Source organism: Oncorhynchus tshawytscha, linkage group LG06, assembly GCF_018296145.1.
Source record: "Oncorhynchus tshawytscha isolate Ot180627B linkage group LG06, Otsh_v2.0, whole genome shotgun sequence".
NCBI lineage: Eukaryota > Metazoa > Chordata > Actinopteri > Salmoniformes > Salmonidae > Oncorhynchus > Oncorhynchus tshawytscha.
This window is the reverse complement of record NC_056434.1, coordinates 18,034,535-18,054,316: the sequence shown is the minus strand read 5'-3', so window position 1 is coordinate 18,054,316 and position 19,782 is coordinate 18,034,535. Positions and strand designations below refer to the sequence as shown.

Genomic DNA, 19,782 nt, shown 5'->3' with positions numbered 1-19,782 from the left:
CACAACTATTTCCACTCCTGTGACACAGGGGGAGACAGTGTGCTATGTTGTTCAGTCCCTGTGTTAGTCAAGACAGTTTGACTATAAAAAGTAACATTTCGAAATGTGTAGATCCACAGTCCTTCTAGTATCTGTGCCATTGTAGCGTCTGTGACAGCATGGGCAGCGCTATTGAGGCAATCTCCATTTTGAAGTAGCCCTTAATGTTTGTCACAGTTATTTTGTTGTTGAATGGTAAAGAAGGCAATCTATCCAATTAAGCATAGACAGGTTCTAATTGATATTGATTGAAAATCAAACAAAAAGACAAAGAAATTGGTTAAAATTATTAAAATAGCTAATGAATCCAAAGGTAAATCCACAACCGAAAACCAATATAAGCAGTATTTAGATTTGAAATCTGTATCTCTAGGTGTCTTCCAAGCAGGTATCTATCACCTTTTCTAATTAGCCCATTCATAGACGCTAACTACCTTTTAGCTCTATTCATGAAGGTATCTTCTAACCAGACCATAGCCAGAATAGATTCTGAACCTACACTTGCTTACAGCTACACTGGGATAGGATAGGCTTCCACATGTGTTTGAGCACGCTAGATGGCTAAATAGCACAGGGGGTCACCTCTGACTTCCATTTGTCTTCTGTAAACAAGTGCTGTAACATGGAGATATGGCCGTGTCGGAACCCTAACCCTATAAAGGCATGCAGTAATTTAACCTTTTAATTTGTTATTCTTGTTCTTGCTAATAAGAAAAATATGTTCCTTAGGTTTCCAAAACCGTACTGCAAGGCATGTTATTGTTCAGACCGAACTACTACACAAGAAGATTGAAATACTGCTAGTTATTTAGCAGTTATTCAGTCTTGTCAGTGTAACAGTTGGGATAATGGGACAATTCTGAGTACAATGCCCGATTGAGGTACATTTTCTGAGCCATATCTCCTGCAGGTGCTGTAGTTTCTTAATCTAAACAGGAAGTCTGTCTGACCTCAGTGCAGCTGTAAACAAGTGTGGAGTCGTAATCTATTCTGGCTAGCCGGGGGAGTTTTGTTAAGAGTTTGTTTAATTCAGAGGGTGAATGGGCAAGACAAAATATTAAGGTGAGTTTTAATGGTATATGGTAGTAGGTGCCAGACAGTAATGCGGTTTGGTTTTTCATTCTCAACAGTTTCCTGTATGTATAAAGAACAGTCCACCACCCAATGGACATTCAGCCAATTTGACACAACTGTGGGAAGCATTGAAGTCAACATGGGCCCACATCCCTGGGGAACACTTTTGACACCTTTCTTTCGACACCATAATGTTTTGTACACTCAGTGTATTTTATATCTGCATCAGAATGGAAAGTTGATTGACTGACCCTGAAGGGTAAGCAAATCTATAAACTCTTGATCTGTGCTATGATGACACAATGAGATATGACAATCGACTCAATCCAAGTGTTGTAACTATTTACTTTATGAATAATGCTAGAATTTGACTTGTAGTACAACTTGAGAACTTATTGTAGCCTAAATGATCATACTAGTAGCCAATCAGTTAACCCACTGTTCCCTGGGCACCGAACACTTGGATATCGATTATGGCAGCCTCCACACCTCTCTGATTTAGAGTGGTTGGGCTAAATGCAGAAGACACATTTCAGTTGAATGCATTCAGTTGTAACACTGACTAGGTATCCCCCTTTCCTTTACCATTTAATTAGTAATTGTAACATCATTGATTGTAGGCGTGTACATTAGTAGCCAATCCATTTAATGAGAAGTAACATTGTAGCTATTGGGTTGTAATATCCCCTAATGTAACACCAGAGAATGTAACAACCAATCATGTATATTAACTTAACACCCCCTGGTAATGTAGCTGAGGAACAATCAACTCCATTTTCTTAAATGGAGGCGGAGTTGACTTTTGATAACTATTCGCGTGATATGCTTGCAACAACATTGAATCACCATCAGTCGATAATTGTAAAAATGAATCTGTTTACATAGTATGTCCAAGGCCGCTACGTTTCCATTTGAGCAACACAAAATAGGAACAAGTCGGTGGTTGTATTCGATAAAAGTATTTATTAAAAGTATGAATTCAGCACCCCATGGAAGGACCGCGGTTGTACAGGACAAACATATGTACACTTTTTTTTAGAATAGCATTTGTTATAATATATATATATATTTTTACAAGTATTGAGTAATGGTGACTCAATGTTGTTGTTAGCAAATCACGTGACCAGTTATCGAAACTCAACTCCGCCCGAGATACGCCTCGATAGAGAACGGTGTGGAGCATAGTTGAGCGTTCCTCAACTACATATACTGTAACCTTTGCAAACTCTCGCGATACTACTGGCGGAAGATGGCAGATGAATCTTCGGTTCTAGTCAAATGATGCACTCTGTAGAAGCCGCTAATGTAGGGACAGTTTCGGTTATGAGAAAAGGGGACATAGTTGTAGTTACTTAGTTATTGCGGAGTATTTGTTACCCTTTTTAAATTGCATTCTTCTTTCCTTTTATTCGTTGAATAGTATAGGATTTTCATGTTGTGCAATTTACAGATTTTGGGTGATCTAGACTACCACTGGCATTTTTGCCAGCGAAATACAAATATTTGCACAGAGGGTCATCGTCAACGGCACCCTCTCCTCCGCTGTCAATTGTTTAGAAAATGACAGGAGAAAAGATCCGCTCCCTCCGCAAGGATCATAAACCGAGCAAAGAAGAGGATTTACTGGAACCGGACGAAGAGGCTGCAACTGGGACATTTACTTCAACTAAGACAAATAAGGGCAAAGCAAGTAAAATCTTTAGCAATCACAAGTTGGTTAAATCTCCATCGACACAGCAGCAACATCAGAATCAGCAATCGCAGATAAATGCAAACACTAACACATTGTCAACCGCCGACGTAATCGAGGATAACAACAAAAACCCTGTAATCAGAACCGGCGAAGGCTTTCCAGTCCATGAATGTGTATTCAAAGGGGATGTCCGAAGCTTGTCCTCGCTCATTCGAACTCAGAATATTGCTCAGAAAGATCTCCATGGTAAGAATCGTATGGCTCCCTATCTATGTTCCAAACTAGCCTATTTGACCCAGGCAATACCGGTACCGTGGGCATTTATCGTTTCATCTTATTTTCAGCTGACTAAATTATAAATTTAAACACGCTTTGTAGACGAGCTTATGTGTCTTCCAAGCTTGGTTTTCATCATTTATTTTTGGGGTGGTAGACATTGCTCTACCATTTCCCTCAGGCCAACACCTTGGGATGACCATTTTCCAAATGCCCAACGCTGCAGGGCAAGGCCTACCCAGCTCAGCTCGTAGTTGTTCTTATTGGAAGTTGTTCTTAAGGAATGGATAGGTGAGGACAACAACCTATACAATGATCGAAAAAAAAGCATCCATTAATGAGATTGGCCATACTTCAGGGAAGCTGTCAATCTCACGCCGGTTTAAAGACTAACAGAAATCTGACCCAGGCACACCTAATGCAAATCAAACAGCAATATCTGAATTTGACTGATATCACATGCTAGCTAGGCTAAATTAGTGTAGTGTTTTTATTTAGGCTATGGAAGATATGGGAATTCCTCTAGTGCTGATATTCAATTTGGCCTACTGTGGTAGTGTCAGTATGGTGAGTCTGTTGATTATGTTTTGGACCATATCCATTTGAGCATGACCAGGAACTTGATCAGTCTCCACTGTTTACTTACAGCACATTTTAGGTGATGCAGGCTGCAATAGGGCTGGTTCTACATCCCCTTGTGCATGGCAAGGCTATCCCAGTTCAAGTGGACTAGTCCATGTTGACCTCCCATACTGCATTGTTTCACATTGTTTATTAAAGGTGTATAAGATTATTATTCCAGAATCTCTAAATCAACCTGAAGTTCTGCGGCGTCTGAAAATAAGCAGACTGAGACTGAGGGCTGAGACTGCCAGTCTTGGACACTCCCCTTTCTCATCTGAGAACCTCAGCTGGGCCTAGGCCCTCTATGAAGTTTGTCACATCAGGGCTACTGGGAGGCCTGTTATACTCTAGATGCCTGCCATGTGGCCACCCTGTCTACTGGAAGAAGCTATGGGGATGGGTTTTTAGCTTTCTCAGTAGGATTCTACTTGTGCATATTCAGACCTTTGCTCATGCTGTCAGTGTTTGTGGCTTTTCTTCATTAGTTTACTACAGAAGGGTACTTTTTGTCTGTACATGTTCATTTCTTTGGTATAGGCTATGTGGGGACCTTTTAAGTGAACCTTATAATATTATAATACTGTAAACTGCCTTTTTTAAAACAGGTGCAATTTGTCCCTGTCTACACTATTCTCTGAGACTGACCACACACACACACATACATACATACACTATCCTTCTTCTATATGATTTAAGGTTGCATTTAAACAGGCAGCCCAATTCTGATCTTTAATATAATTGGTCTTTTGACCAGTCACATCAGATCTTTTCAAATCCGATCTTTTTCAGAGCTGATCTGATTGATCAAAAGACTTAGTGAAAAAAATATCAGAATTTGTCTGGCTGTGTAAATGCAGCCTTAGTGGATTACTGCTTTACCAAATACAGCAGTTTTTCCAAGGTTCAATTACATATTGGTTAGGCTAAGTAAATAATGGGCATGGGAATTGATATGATATTTCGAGTGTGTTTGCAGGCCTATCTGTAACACACAGTCTAAACTGGTGGAGAATGGCTCATAATAATGGCCGGAACAGAGCAAATGGAATGACATCGAACACCTGGAAACCATGTTTGATCTATTTGATACTATTCCACTGATTCCGCTCCAGTCATTACCACAAGGCTGTTCTCCCCAATTAAGGTGCCACCACCTGTGGTCTAAACTGTATTTTCTTTGTCCTCTTCAGGAAACACACCCCTACACCTCGCTGTCATGATGGGTCACAAAGGTGAGTAGTGCACAGGTTCCATTAGGGTGTGTGTGTGTATGGTGAGTGTCTGTTGTCTGGCATGAAGGCCTAGGTTTCTGACGTGTGTGTTTGTCTGGTCCTGAATCCCTTTGTGGAGGGTAAAGTGCTATAGACGTTTGCCACCAATCGCAGATCTCAGAGTCAAACCACAAAAGGCAGGATGCTCATGCATTTCTAAACAGGAGCTTATGGATTTATAACTGACCAAAATAGGTTTGCACTGGCAACCCCTTTTTAATGGACTTTCCTTCAGACTAAAACCTCTAAAGTGGACTCTGCTAGAACGGACTGTCTCGACAATAGTGAAGATTGCATAATTTCTATTGAATCTAAGGCTGCGCAAAAGAGGCTATGCATTGCTCCTTATCTATGATTGAGATGGATACATGTTGGACAGTTGGCCCACACATACCCTGACAGATGGAACTTGGCAGTGAGGATGATTAGCAGTACGAATGACTAGAGATTTTTCTTTCCTAAATTTAATCTGCTATGACTGCTATGCATCCTTGCAGATCATTAATGTCAGTGATCATCTCTCTGGATCAAGGAAGATAAAGGGATTTTGTTCGAAGTTAGATTGTACAAAGCTAGCTAATCTCATCCCAGAATTATCCAGGCAGAGACCATATCCTAGCTCATCAGTTTTTGGTTGTTGCATATTACTGAATTTACATAGTTTTGTTTATGTATTTTCACAGTGGGATAATGTATAGCCTGTGTGGGTAGTTTGAGGACAAAGTAGAGCTATCAAGACTGCTATTAAGGTTTTGTAGAACACTTCAGTACATTGGTCTTTTTGTGCTGTGTTAAGTTGTATTGGCTTTACTAGAAACATGCTTCTGCGTAAAATATTCATGCAATGCCCCTTTTGTGACTAGATGCCTACATTTCATTTCACTGGGAGACTACAGTACATGCTATTAAAAGATTTATGCATTGTTTTAGGGGGCTTTCAGTGAACTATCCAGGCGTATGTTCCTTGTGTGCCGTTCACTGCTTGTTTGTCAGATGTAAACACAACTGAATTGAAACTACATGGAAATCTAATTTCCACTACATATAGGTACCGTTTATCACTATTTTGCTTGCTACCCAACTGAGAGTGTAGTGGTTGAATTGATTGTAGTAATGCGTTAGCCTATCCCTAGCTTATGACCCCGCCCTATCCTCTAGAGATGTATTGGCTAGACAGGCGATAGCAGCAACATGAGCTCATATTGTGGGTGTAGTCCTCCCTATTGGGATTTCTGTTTGGAAGGAGACACTGTACTGCTTTGTGTGTGTGCTAGTCTCTATAACATACAGTAAAGCAGTGGTTCCCAACCTTTGCTCTGCCTGGAGTACGCCTGTAGTACCCCCTCATGTGCATTTTACGAGTAAGCCTATGGTCTCATGAGTCTTCTCAAGTATCCCCTGTGGATAGGCCCCTAGGGATCCTTGTACCCCTGGTTGGGAATCACTGCAGTAAAGGATGGCCTGTTTGATATAAGGTGGTTTAATAGGGCTCCAGATTAGAGCATATTTACCTTTGGAACACTGTGTGGGATCAACACTCAGTTTTCTATAGACATGTTCTCTCTGAATTTCTTCTTTATATTTTTCATAGTCTAAAACAACCACAGCACCCCCCTTATCTGCAGGTTTAATAACCAAGGATGAATATTTCATTGTATATATTTACCATATCATATGGAGACAAACACACCGTTTACCTTATCATACGTAAACATAATTGCAAATGATTAAATCTTTCCAATAGAAAAGAAAATCATAAAAATGTAATTACGAATTGAACTTTAATTAAATGAGTTGACTCTTCACATGGGATGATTTCACTGAACAACAAAAGGAAATATTGAATGATCCCCAATGATCCATCACATCTTCCAAAGACGTTTTCAACATACATCTGTAAAATGATAGTTTCTAGACTAAAGCTTTGGTTGTCTTCCTCTCAGGCTTCCATGTCTTCTCCCCGGACCTCCTCAATGTCCACTAGAGGTCGACCGACTAATCGGAATGGCCGATTATTTAGGGCCGACATCAAGTTTTCATAACAATCAGAAATCTGTATTTTTGGGCACGTTTTTTTAAAATTTTTATATACCTTTATTTAACTAGGCAAGTCAGTTAAGAACACATTCTTATTTTCAATGATGGCCTAAGAATGGTGGGTTAACTGCCTTGTTCAGGGGCAGAACGACAGATTTTCATCTTGTCAGCTCGGGGGATCCAATCTTGCAACGTTACAGTTAACTAGTCCAACGCTCTAACCACCTGATTACATTAATGCAGTAGAAGCCAAGGTAAGTTGCTAGCTAGCATTAAACTTATCTTATAAAAAAACAAATCAATCAATCATAATTACTAGTTATAACTACACATGGTTGATGATATTACTAGTTAGCGAAAAAAGCACAATCGTTGGATGACTGTACCTAACCATAAACACCAATGCCTTTCTTAAAATCAATACACAGAAGTATATATTTTTAAACATGCATATTTAGCTAAAAGAAATCCAGGTTAGCAGGCAATAGTAACCAGGTGAAATTGTGTCACTTCTCAGGGTATATGCAATAGTTTGGGCAGCCTGGCTCATTGCGAACTAATTTGCCAGAATTTTACATAATTATGACATTGAAGGTTGTGCAATGTAACAGGAATATTTAGACTTAGGGATGCCACCCGTTAGATAAAATACCGAATGGTTCCGTATTTCACTGAAATAACAAACGTTTTGTTTTCAAAATGATCGTTTCCGGATTCGACCATATTAATGACCAAAGGCTCGTATTTCTGTGTGTTATGTTATAATTAAGTCTATGATTTGATAGAGCAGTCTGACTGAGAGGTGGTAGGCAGCAGCAGGCTCGTAAGCATTCATTCAAACAGCACTTTAGTGCGTTTTGCCAGCAGCTCTTCGCAAGCACAGCGCTGTTTATGACTTCAAGCCTATCAGCCTAATGGCTGGTCTAACCGATGAGAAATGGCTAGCTAGTTAGCGGGGTGCACGCTAATAGCGTTTCAAACGTCACTCGCTCTGAGACTTGGAGTGGTTGTTCCTCTTGCTCTGAAAGGGCTGCGGCTTTTGTGGAGAGATGGGTAACGCTGATTCGGGTGTGGCTGCTGTCGATGTGTTCCTGGTTCGAGCCCAGGTCGGGGCTCGGAGAGGGACGGCAGGTATACTCTGGCAATACTATAGTGCCTATATGAACATCCAATAGTCAAAAGGTATATGAAATACAAATGGTATAGAGAGAAATAGTCCTATAAATACTATATTAACTACAACCTAAAACCTCTTACCTTGGAATATTGAAGTATCATGTTAAAAGGAACCACCAACTTTCATATGTTCTCATGTTCTGAGCAAGGAACTCAAACATGAGCTTATTTACATGGCACATATTGCACTTCAACTTCTCCAACACCTAGTTTTTGCATTATTTAAACCAAATTGAACATGTTTCATTATTTATTTGAGGCTAAATTGATTTTTTATTGATGTATTATATTAAGTTCAAATAAGTGTTTATTCCGTATTGTTGTAATTGTCATTTACAAAAAATAAAAGAAATCGGCCAATTAATCGGTACCGGCTTTTTTGGGTCCTCCAATAATCGGTATCGGCGTTGAAAAATCATAAATCGGTCGACCTCTAATGTCCACCTCTTGAACATCAGACTCTGACGCCTCATCTTCACTGTCACTTTCCAACCTGGTTGAGGATGGCTTGTTATCAGGCTCAAAAAGCCTCAAATTTGCCTGGATGGCCACGAATTTTTCATCTCTTTTATTGGTCAGCCTGTTGCGTGCTTTGGTGTGTGTGTTCCCAAACATGGACCAGTTGCGCCCTGAGGCGACTGATGATGGTGGGATTTGGAGGATGATGGAGGCAACAGGGAAAGATCTTCAGATCCACAAAGTCCCCTCCAGCAAGTGGCTGATGAGATATGTTGGCACAACTGCCATATTGCATCTCCATTCCAAAGCCTTTGCTTGGAAGTGTACTTCACCAGACTGCCAAGAACCTTATCCTCATCCAGGCCAAGGTGGCGAGACACGGTAGTGATGACACCATAGGCCTTGTTGAGCTCTGCACCAGACAGGATAGGGAGGTCCAACATGTACGCTACAACGTATATGAGCTTCAGGCAGAAGTCTTCATGCTTTTTGATGTATTTCAGAACTGCAGTTTCCTCTGCTTGGAGCAACAGTGAAGTGGGCAGGGCAGTATGGATTTATTCTCTTACATATGCAAGCACAGTCTGCACATCAGACCGGATGGCATGGTCTCCCTTAATACGTGCAATGGCTACTGCTATAGGTTTCAGGAGTTTCAGGCTGAAACTGATGGGGCTGTCCATGTCGGCAGACTGTGATATGGCCATTTCTTGGAGAGACTCCTTCCCCTCCAGGAGACTGTCAAACACTATGACAATACCACCCCAACGGGTGTTGCTGGGCAGCTTCAATGTGGTGCTCTTATTCTTCTCACTTTGCTTGGTGAGGTAGATTGCTGCTATAACTTGATGAAGCTTCACATACCAAACCATTTTCTTGGCTCTCTTGTAGAGTGTATCCATTGTTTTCAGTGCCATGATGTCCTCGAGGAGCAGATTCAATGCATGAGCATCACAGCCAATGGGTGTGAGGGTAGGACTCCTCCACTTTAGACCAAGCAGCCTTCATGTTTGCAGCATTGTCTGTCACCAGTGCAAGTACCTTCTGTGGTCCAAGGTCATTGATGACTGCCTTCAGCTCATCTGCAATGTAGAGACCGGTGTGTCTGTTGTCCCTTGTGTCTGTGCTATTGTAGAATACTGGTTGAGGGGTGGAGATGTAGTTAATTATTCCTTGCCCATGAACATTCAACCACCCATCAGAGATGATAGCAATACAGTCTGCTTTCTCTATGATTTGCTTGACCTTCACTTGAACTCTGCATCTAGCAAATTAGTAGATAAAGCATGTCTGATTGGAGGGGTGTATGCTGGGCGAAGAACATTCAGAAATCTCTTCCAATACACATTGCCTGTGAGCATCAGAGGTGAACCAGTTGCATACACAGATCAGGAAAGACATTCATCAGCAATTCTCTGACTATGTTCCTCCATTGTGTCAAAAAAACATTGATTCCAGGAGGACCATGAGCTGTTGTTATCGATAAGATGTCCGTTTCATCATTTTCACCTCGAATAGAAGTTGAGGGACTTTTGTCAGAGGTTGCTTGTTGTGAACGCTGAGGGAACTTTATGCACTTGACCAGATGATTGTGCATCTTTGTTGCATTCTTCACATATGATTTGGCACAGTATTTGCAAATGTACACAGCTTTTCCATCCACATTAGCTGCAGTGAAATGTCACCACACATCAGATAGTGCCTGTGGCATTTTCCTTTAAAGATTAGGAAAAAAATGAGTAAAAAAAACAAATACAACTCCATGTACAGATAAATAGTTAAGCAGTTAGATTAAACAACTCCTTTGTAAGATACATGTTTTAAAATGGTGAATTAACACTCAGTTAGCAGGCTCAAACAATCTAAAACCCACATGGTAGCAAAAACTAACTAGCAGAAATTGTTAACAAGTTAGAAATGATTTAAACACTTTGCTGTAGGCTACTATTTACTAGTGAACAAAAAAGCATGTATGACGTAAAAATATGTGTGGGCTCAATAGCATCCCATTAGTGTGCAAGATCTTGAGAATCAGCTGTACATGTGATGAAAGAGTGCACTGTGCATGCAGAGGGTTGCAATTCCATTGAATTGGGGACAGTTTAATCAAAATATGCCACATGACTTAGAACTGCCCTGTGTAATCCCATGAAAAAAGGTTCACTGCTATAAGCTAACTTCTTTGATGAATTTAAGCAAAATTCCCCAAATTCCGGAGTTTAACTTCCCATGGATTTACCGGAAAGTTTCCGACCCTTTGCAACCCCAGTAGTGATGGAGTTTGTTTCTTTCCAAGCGCAGCGTGAGGGATTTTCTTTCCAAGCGCAGCGTGAGGGAGTTTCTTTCCAAGCGCAGCGTGAGGGAGTTTCTTTCCAAGCGCAGTGTGAGGGTGTTTCTGTCCATTATCTGTCCATTGAACATGAACATTTCACTTCTAATACATATCAAACCAAAATACTGCCTCGAAACATAATTGATAGCCAATTAGCAACAGATTGCCTCTACAGTCCGAATCCATCAAATATACAGACAGCAGCTGTGAAACTATTGATAAAAGAAAGTCTCCATCAACAATCTGGTCAGCTCAGCAGAGTGCGTGCGTACAGAGGCAGTGGGGCTCTGCCCAAAACACACCAGTGACAGGAGGACGGGGCGGAAGAGTTGTACTAATCTGATTGCCGCACGCTTCAGTACGTGCGTTGGCTGCAGATGGGGCACTTGTCAGAACCACCCAGGGCTGTAAATGTCAGCACATTTCAGACTAGAGCCAGGCACATCCCCAAATGGCTTGCTCATTCACTCCCCTATGTCTTTCTTTCTTTCTCTCCATCTCTTACAGGAGTGAGGTTGCACCATTTATTGGTTGCACTTCTTAATAAATTAGCCTAACTAATATTTGGGCTTTCTCATCAGTCTTCTAAATACAGACTGAGCTTTACTGCTTCCTGATACCGAGGGCCTTTCTCTGTTTTGTGAAAACGTTCCTTTTTAGTGTGTTTATGATATGATGCACTTGCGTGTCAGATTTCACTGGCTATGTATGGACAGGCTCAACCTGGTACCTTGGTACCAAACACGCAACTCCTTATCCTGGATGTCACAAATCCTTTTGAGGTCAAATCTCTAATTTATTTATATAGCCCTTCGTACATCAGCTGATATCTCAAAGTGCTGTATAGAAACCCAGCCTAAAACCCCAAACAGCAAGCAATACAAGTGTAGAAGCACGGTGGCTAGGAAAAACTCCCTAGAAAGGCCAAAACCTAGGAAGAAACCTAGAGAGGAACCAGGCTATGTGGGGTGGCCAGTCCTCTTCTGGCTGTGCCGGGTGGAGATTATAACAGAACATGGCCAGGTGGCCTGTCATTGTGTCTCTCTGGGCAAGCAAAGCTCAACTGGACAGGAGACACAAAAGGACAGGGTGCCAAACAGACACCACCCCTAACAACTGACAGATATATACGCAGCTCAGTGATGTTCTGTTGCTGTATGCCAAATAGGGGAATCCTCAAACCCATCCAGTATTATGCCGCATTCAGGATTCAGCCCATAGCTTTATGAGGTGTAGAGAGGGGAGAAAAAGGAACTGTAGATACTGATATCTAAACAAATATCTGCAACAGATCTGCAACTGTACAGACATGGGCTTGTATGACAGATCTGACTCTTCAGACATACTACACAATCTTCAGTATCAAACATGTATCCTAAAGTCCTTCCCACTGACTCTCACTAGTATTCATCATGATTCTACAGTGCAGGAAGAAGAGAGGTTACACTCCATGTATTAACCTCTAGTGACACCCCATCCCGTGAACGGGACCGTTGTCATCATCTGACACTAATTAGCATAACGCAACGGACATAAATATTCCTAGAAAATATTCCTATTCATGAAAATCACAAATGAAATATATTGAGACACAGCTTAGCCTTTTGTTATTCACCCTGTCATCTCAGATTTTCAAAATATGCTTTACAGCCAAAGCTAGACAAGCATTTGTGTAAGTTTATCGATAGCCTAGCATAGCATTTTGTCCAGCTAGCAGCAGGTAACTTGGTCACGGAAATCAGAAAAGCAATCAAATTAAATTGTTTACCTTTGATGAGCTTCGGATGTTTTCACTCACGAGACTCCCAGTTAGATAGCAAATGTTGCTTTTTTTCCCAAAATATTATTTTTGTAGGCGAAATAGCTCCGTTTGTTCTTCACGTTTGGCTAAGAAATCGCCCGGAAATTGCAGTCACGAAAACGGCTAAAAATATTTCAAATTAGCTCCATAATATCGACAGAAACATGGCAAACGTTGTCCTTTACGCACAAAACACTATGAGAGACTTCAGCTGACCACTGACGCAATGTTGACGTTCAGGCTCATTTTTCAAAATAAAAGCCTGAAACTATGTATTGTGACACTAGACACATTAGGGAAGCCATAAAAAGTAATCTGGTTGATAGCCCATTCACTGCTCAATAGGGACGCATAGGAACGCAGAGCCTTCTAAATAAGAGTCCCTTCCTGTTTGGATTTTTCTCAGGCTTTCTCTTGCAACATCAGTTCTGTTATACTCAGACAATATTTTTACAGTTTTGGAAACTTTAGTGTTTTCTATCCTAAGCTGTCAATTATATGCATATTCTAGCATCTTGTCCTGACAAAATATCCCGTTTACTACGGGAACTTTTTTTTCTCCCAAAAATGAAAATACTGCCCCCTAGTCACAATTAAGTGTCGACATCCAGCTCCTTATCACAAAACCTGAATAGAAATATCTTTGCTGCAAATGTGCCATACGTCCATGCCTGTACATTTTACCGAAATTACACAAACCTAAAACACAAGGCAATTATCCAGGCAGCCAAGTGGTTGCAGGAATAGGCTCAATGCTAGAGCCCTTGTCAAACTTTGTAGACTATTTTATTAAAACTAATGTGCAAGCATTGCCATCATATGTAAAAAGACTATAGACTTCATAAACAAGATTTCACCAATAACGGGTTTAACAGAAGACTGTATTTTGGTCACATTAGATATTGAGAATCTATATACCAGCATTCCCCATGTGGGAGGCAGCCCTAGCTCACTATTTGGGAGACTGAGGTACTAATGAATATCCACCAACAACCTTTATTCTAATGATTGCTGACTTTGATTTGACTTAACTATTTTAGGTTTGATGATGAATACTACCTACAAACGAATGGAACATTGATGGGCTTCACATTCGCTCCGAGTTATACTAACCTTTATGTGGGTCTTTTTGAAGAACGTTTTGTTAATAATGAAAACGAAAATCCATTTTTGAATAGTCATGAAGTGGTATCGATATATTGACAAAAAAAATTGCATATGGGAAGGACCGGAAAAAGAGCTGTCAGATTTTATGGCACTACTTAATGACATTGTCCCTAATCTCAAATTCACTATTGAATGTGACACTCAACGTGTTCATTACCTATATGTGGATTGAGAAATTAAACGGACAGAAATACTCTATTACAGGGAGACAGCTTCCTTCCTGAGACATTAAAAAGAGGACATCCAAGATGCCAGTTTTTCAGACTGCGCTGTGTATGGCGATTACAGAAGATTACCTAGAAAAAGCAGCGGAGATGCGTATTAGGTTTCTAAGAAGAGGCTATTCGCCACAATGTGTGGATGAAGCTCTTAATTTGGCATTGGGGAAAAACACAAGAGGAACTGCTACAAAAAGACCTGCAAAAGAACAATCCGTAATGTTCACAACCACATATACTTTGAACTTGCAAAAAGTGGGAGATGCGGTCAAGGAACACTGGCATATTTGACCATCGGACCCAGTTTTGCCGGCTGAATTTAAAAATCCACCACTTATTTGTGTATAGGAGAGGTCGCAATTTACGCGATAAATTGGTTCATGCCAACTGCCAGCCACAAAAGACAATCAGCCAGGCTCTTTTACGCCCTCTTCCAAATGGTAGTTATACATGCAGAGGATGCGCACAGTGCAACAATATGATGAAGTGGGAATATTTCTGCCACCCACATAAAAGAAAATGGTTACAAATAAATTACATTATTACGTGTTCCACCATGTTATTTACATTATTAAATGTCCATGTGGGCTGTGCTATCATCCTCTCAAACAGAGAATTAGTGAACATAAAAGTTCAATCAGGAGAAACGACAGGGATTATCCAGTCGCAGTACATTTTAATGACCTAAAGCAGGACATTTCTACCTTTTAGATTTTGTGGCATAGAGAAAGTTAAGATATCAGACAGGGGAGGTGATATTAATAACACTGAGTAAAATATAATGTTTTTGGATTTTCACCCTCCAGACATTATTTCCTAAAAGACTTAATGATGAAATGCCTATGTATGTTATGTTATGAATTTGAACATGAATTATGTCCCTATTTAAGATTATTCTGTTTTTCGTACGATGTACCCAATAATGAATGAAAACTTGCTATGTCCTCATTGTGGTTTTACAGACGTGTTTAATACGTCTTATTTACACACTTTATTAGAATATTTATGAAATGCATATTGTTATATTTGGTAGCACTTATTTGTTTTTCCTTCGCCTCCAACCCCTTTTCGATGCGTGGAACAAAAGCTCTGACGAAGGCCGTGAGGCCGATACGTAAGCTTATTAAAGATCGTATCACTGATCTTTAATAAGCTATCAAGAGCAGTGTGCGGTTTAATTTTTCCTTCAAATATATACAATGCAAAAAACAAGCATTTAAATGGTATTAATATTTAAAATTCATATTTTTCACATTTCCATTAATTCCCATATTCCCACGGAAAGTTTCCACCTCTGATTATTCTCAAAATGTGCAACCCTACTCACTACGCTTGCAAAGAAGCTCACGCTGCACTGTAGTTTGTGCTAACATTTCTGCCTTCGGCCTGTTTTTGTTTAGCAGTTGTCTCATTTCTTCAGGCTGAGCAAAACCCTATATTCTCATACCCCAAATATCTGTTGAGTAGATTCATGTCAAACCAAATTATTTTCACGATTGAATAGTGTAGAGGTCGCGATAAGAGAACTTATCTGCAGATACCATCTGGTCTTACCGATGAGGTTGTACAGCCGTGGTCCAGTCAGTACACTTAGAAAAAAAAGTGTTCCAAAACAGTTCTTCAGCTGTTCCCATAGGAGAACCCTTTTTGGTTCCAGGTAGAACCCCTTTTCAGTACAACATAGAACTGTCTGTGGAAAGGGTTCTTCAGAGAACCCAAAAGGATTCTACCTGGAACCACCAAAAAAGTTATTCAAAGGGTTCTTCTTTAGAGACAGCCAAAGAACCATTTTGGGTTCTAGATTGCACTTTTTTTTTCTAAGAGTGTAGGATTAGCCTACCCTAGTATAGAACTCTTCCCTGAATTGCCAAACCTTGCTCCTAGGGCCTTGCCTGACAGACATTCCCTGCAGTTCTCTGCCTAATCTAGCCTGTCTGCTTGCTTGCTCAGGCTTATGTAAAGAATTTTCACTACACAGTCAGGGAATAAGGCTGTCTGTCTTACGTCATCCAGTAGGATGCTAGTCATGCACTTAGCTGCCAAGACCACAGCGGCCGGGCAGGCAAATTCAGTTTCCTCTACACATTAAACTCCATCATCAGGTGGCTTGGCCCTGGACAAAGAGGATAAGCATGGATCATGCTGATGCAACACTCACTGACACGTGTTAGCTATTTGCTTTTCAGTTTGGAGATGGACGCAAGACTTTTTGACTCAACATCACCCCATCATCGGAGCACAACTTTATATTTTACTTTATATTTTACTTTATATTTTATAAAATAGGAAACTTTATTATTCTTCATTAGATCTAAAATTGTAAAATAAGTATTTGTTCTGAACTGTCTTGCCTTAGTTAGGTTAAACATTGTGGGGAAAAAACTGTTCCCCTCGTTAAAACATGTTTTACTTCTCTTTTTTCACTTGTTCTCTATTTCTACCTCAAACTTCTACTCGTATTCTCTAAGTATGTTTTCAAGCAAAGTTAATGTCATGTGCACAAGTACAGTGAAATGCCTTTCTTACAAGCTCCAAACACAACAATCCAGTAATCAATATCAATGTTGCACAAAAAATGATATGGTAGAACAAAAACAAACGAGAAATAGAAATAAGAACACAAGAAAATAAGAAGCTATATACAGGATCAGTTCCACTCCATATTTACAATGTGCAGGGATTCTGGAGTGATAGAGGTGTGTGTCTTAGAGATATATATATATATATATCTCTCTATCTCAGCAAAAAAATAAACAACCCTTTTTCAGGACCCTGTCTTTCATAGATAATTCGTAAAAATCCAAATGACATCACAGATCTTCATTGTAAAGGGTTTTAACACTGTTTCCCATGCTTGTTCAATGAACCATAAACAATTAATGAACATGTACCTGTGGAACGGTCGTTAAGACACTAACAGCTTACAGACGGTAGGCAATTTAGGTCACAGTTATGAAAACTTAGGACACTAAATAGGCCTTTCTACTGAGACTGAAAAACACCAAAAGAAAAATGCTCAGGGTCCCTGCTCATCTGCGTGAACATGCCTTAGGCATGTTGCGATGTGGCCACGGCAATAAATTGCAATGTCCGTACTGTGAGTCGCATAAGACAGCTCTACAGGGAGACGGGACGGACAACTGATCGTCCTCGCAGTGGCAGACCACATGTAACAACACCTGCACAGGATCGGTACATCCGAACATCACACCTGCGGGACAGGTACAGGATGGCAACAACTGCCCGAGTTACACCAGGAACGCACAATCCCTCCATCAGTGGTCAGACTGTCCGCAATAGGCTGAGAGAGGCTGGACTGAGGGCCTGTTGTATGGTAGGTCCTCACCAGCCATCACCTGCAACAATGTCGCCTTTGGGCACAAACCCACCGTCACTGGACCAGACAGGACTGGCAAAAAGTACTGATGAGTCACACTTTAGTCTCACCAGGGATTCACGTTTATCATCGAAGGAATGAACGTTACATCGAGGCCTGTATTCTGGAGCGGGATCGATTTTTGAGGTGGAGGGTCATGGTCTGGGGCGGTGTGTCACGGCATCATCGAACTGAGCCTGTTGTCATTGCAGGCAATCTCAACACTGTGTGTTACAGGGAAGACATCCTCCTCCCTCATGTGGTACCCTTCCTGCAGGCTCATCCTGACATGACCCTCCAGCATGACAATGCTACCACTCACAGAACGGGCAGTATGGCTGATTTCCTGCAAGACAGGAATGTCAGTGTTCTGCCATGGCCAGCGAAGAGCCTGGATCTCAATCCAATTGAGAACGTCTGGGAGCTGTTGGATCGGCGGGTGAGGGCTAGGGCCATTCCCCCCAGAAATGTCTGGGAACTTGCAGGTGCCTTGGTGGAAGAGTGGGGTTACATCTCACAGCAAGAACTGGCAAATCTGGTGCAGTCCATGAGGTGGAGATGCACTGCAGTACTTAATGCAGCTGGTGGCCACACCAGATACTGACTTTTGATTTTGACCCCCTGTTCAGGGACACATTATTCTGTTTCTGTTTGTCACATGTCTGTGGAACTTGTTCAGTTTGTCTCAGTTGTTGAATCTTGTTATGTTCATACAAATATTTACACATGTTAAGTTTTCTGAAAATAAATGCAGTTGACAGTGAGAGGGCGTTTCTTTTTTTGCCGAGTTTATATTCACAGTGTATTCAGACCCCTTCACCTTTTCCACATTTTGTTACGTTACAGCCTTATTTTTAAACGTGAATTTTTATTTAACCTTTATTTAACTAAGCAAGTCAGTCAAGAACAAATTCTTATTTACAATTGATGGCCTACACCGGCCAAACCATGACGACGCTGGACCAAATGTGTGCCGCCCTATTGGGCTCCCAACACTGCTGGTTGTGATATAGCCTGGATTCGAACCAGTGTGTCTATAGTGACGCTTAAAGCACTGAGATTCCCACGGCGCCACTCAGGAGCCCATTTTAAAATGGATTAAATAAAGCTGTCATCAAGGCAAAGGGTGGCTACTTTGAAGATTCACAAATATAAAATATATTTTTACTTGTTTAACACTGTTTTTGGTTACTACATGATTCCATATGTGTTATTTCATAGTGTTGATGTCTTCAGTATTTTTCTACAATGTAGAAAATAGTAAAAATGAATTAAAACCCTGTCATTTGTAGGTGTGTCCAAACTTTTGACTGGTACTGTAAGTATTGACCCTTTGCTATTTGACTCAAAATTAAGCTCAGTTGCATCCTGTATCCATTGATCATCCTTGATGTTTCTACAACTTGATTGGAGTCCACCGGTGGTAAATTCAATCGATTGGACCATGATTTGGAAAGCACACTCCTGTCTATATTAGGTCCCACAGTTGACAGTGCTTGTCAGAGTAAAAACCAAGCCATGAGGTAGAAGGATTTGTCCGTAGAGTTCCGATACAGGATTGTGTCGAGGCACAAATCTGGGGAAGTGTACCAAAAAGAAAATGTCTGCAGCATTGAAGATCCCCAAGAACACGGTGGCCTCCATTCTTAAATGGAAGACATTTGGAACCACCAAGACTCTTCCTAGAGCTGGCCACCTGGCCAAACTGAGCAATCGGGGAAGAAGGGCCTTGGTCAGGGAGGTGACCAAGAACCTGATGGCCACTCTGACAGAGCTCCGGAGTTCCTTTGTGGAGATGGGAGAACCTTCCAGAAGGACAACCATATCTGCAGCACTCCACCAATCAGGTCTTTATGGTAAAGTGACCAGACAGAAGCCACTCCTCAGTAAAATGTACCTAAAGGACTCTCAGACCATGAATAATAAGATGATCTGTTCTGATGAAACCAAGATTGAAGTCTTTGGCCTGTATGCCTTGTGACAGTTCTGGAGGAAACCAAGCACCATCTCTACAGTGAAGCATGATGGTGGCAGCGTCGTGCTGTGAGGATGTTTTTCAGCGGTAGGGACTTGGAGACTCGTCAGGATCAAGGGAACGATGAAATGAGCAAAGTACAGAGTGATCCTTGATGAAAACCTGCTCCAGAGTGATTAGGACCCTTAGACTGGGGCAAAGGTTCACTCTCCAACAGGACAACAACCCTAAGCACACAGCCAACACAACGCAGGAGTAGCCTCA

General features: G+C 41.0%; 1 protein-coding gene across 2 annotated transcripts in view; it reads left to right on the top strand.

Annotated features, from left to right (window-relative positions):
• Positions 1–1,018: 1,018 nt before the first annotated feature.
• Positions 1,019–19,782, top strand: part of LOC112252167 (ankyrin repeat domain-containing protein 13C) — a 60,830-nt gene continuing 42,066 nt past the window's right edge. The window contains exons 1-2 of one of the 2 annotated variants that reach the window (XM_024423168.2): positions 1,019–1,101; positions 4,897–4,938. In XM_024423168.2, the coding sequence (XP_024278936.1) occupies positions 4,923–4,938 (16 nt within the window). In that variant the 5' untranslated portion in view covers positions 1,019–1,101; positions 4,897–4,922. Of the gene's footprint in view, positions 1,102–2,341; positions 3,053–4,896; positions 4,939–19,782 lie in introns of those variants that run through there. The other variant, XM_024423167.2, reaches the window with a different exon arrangement.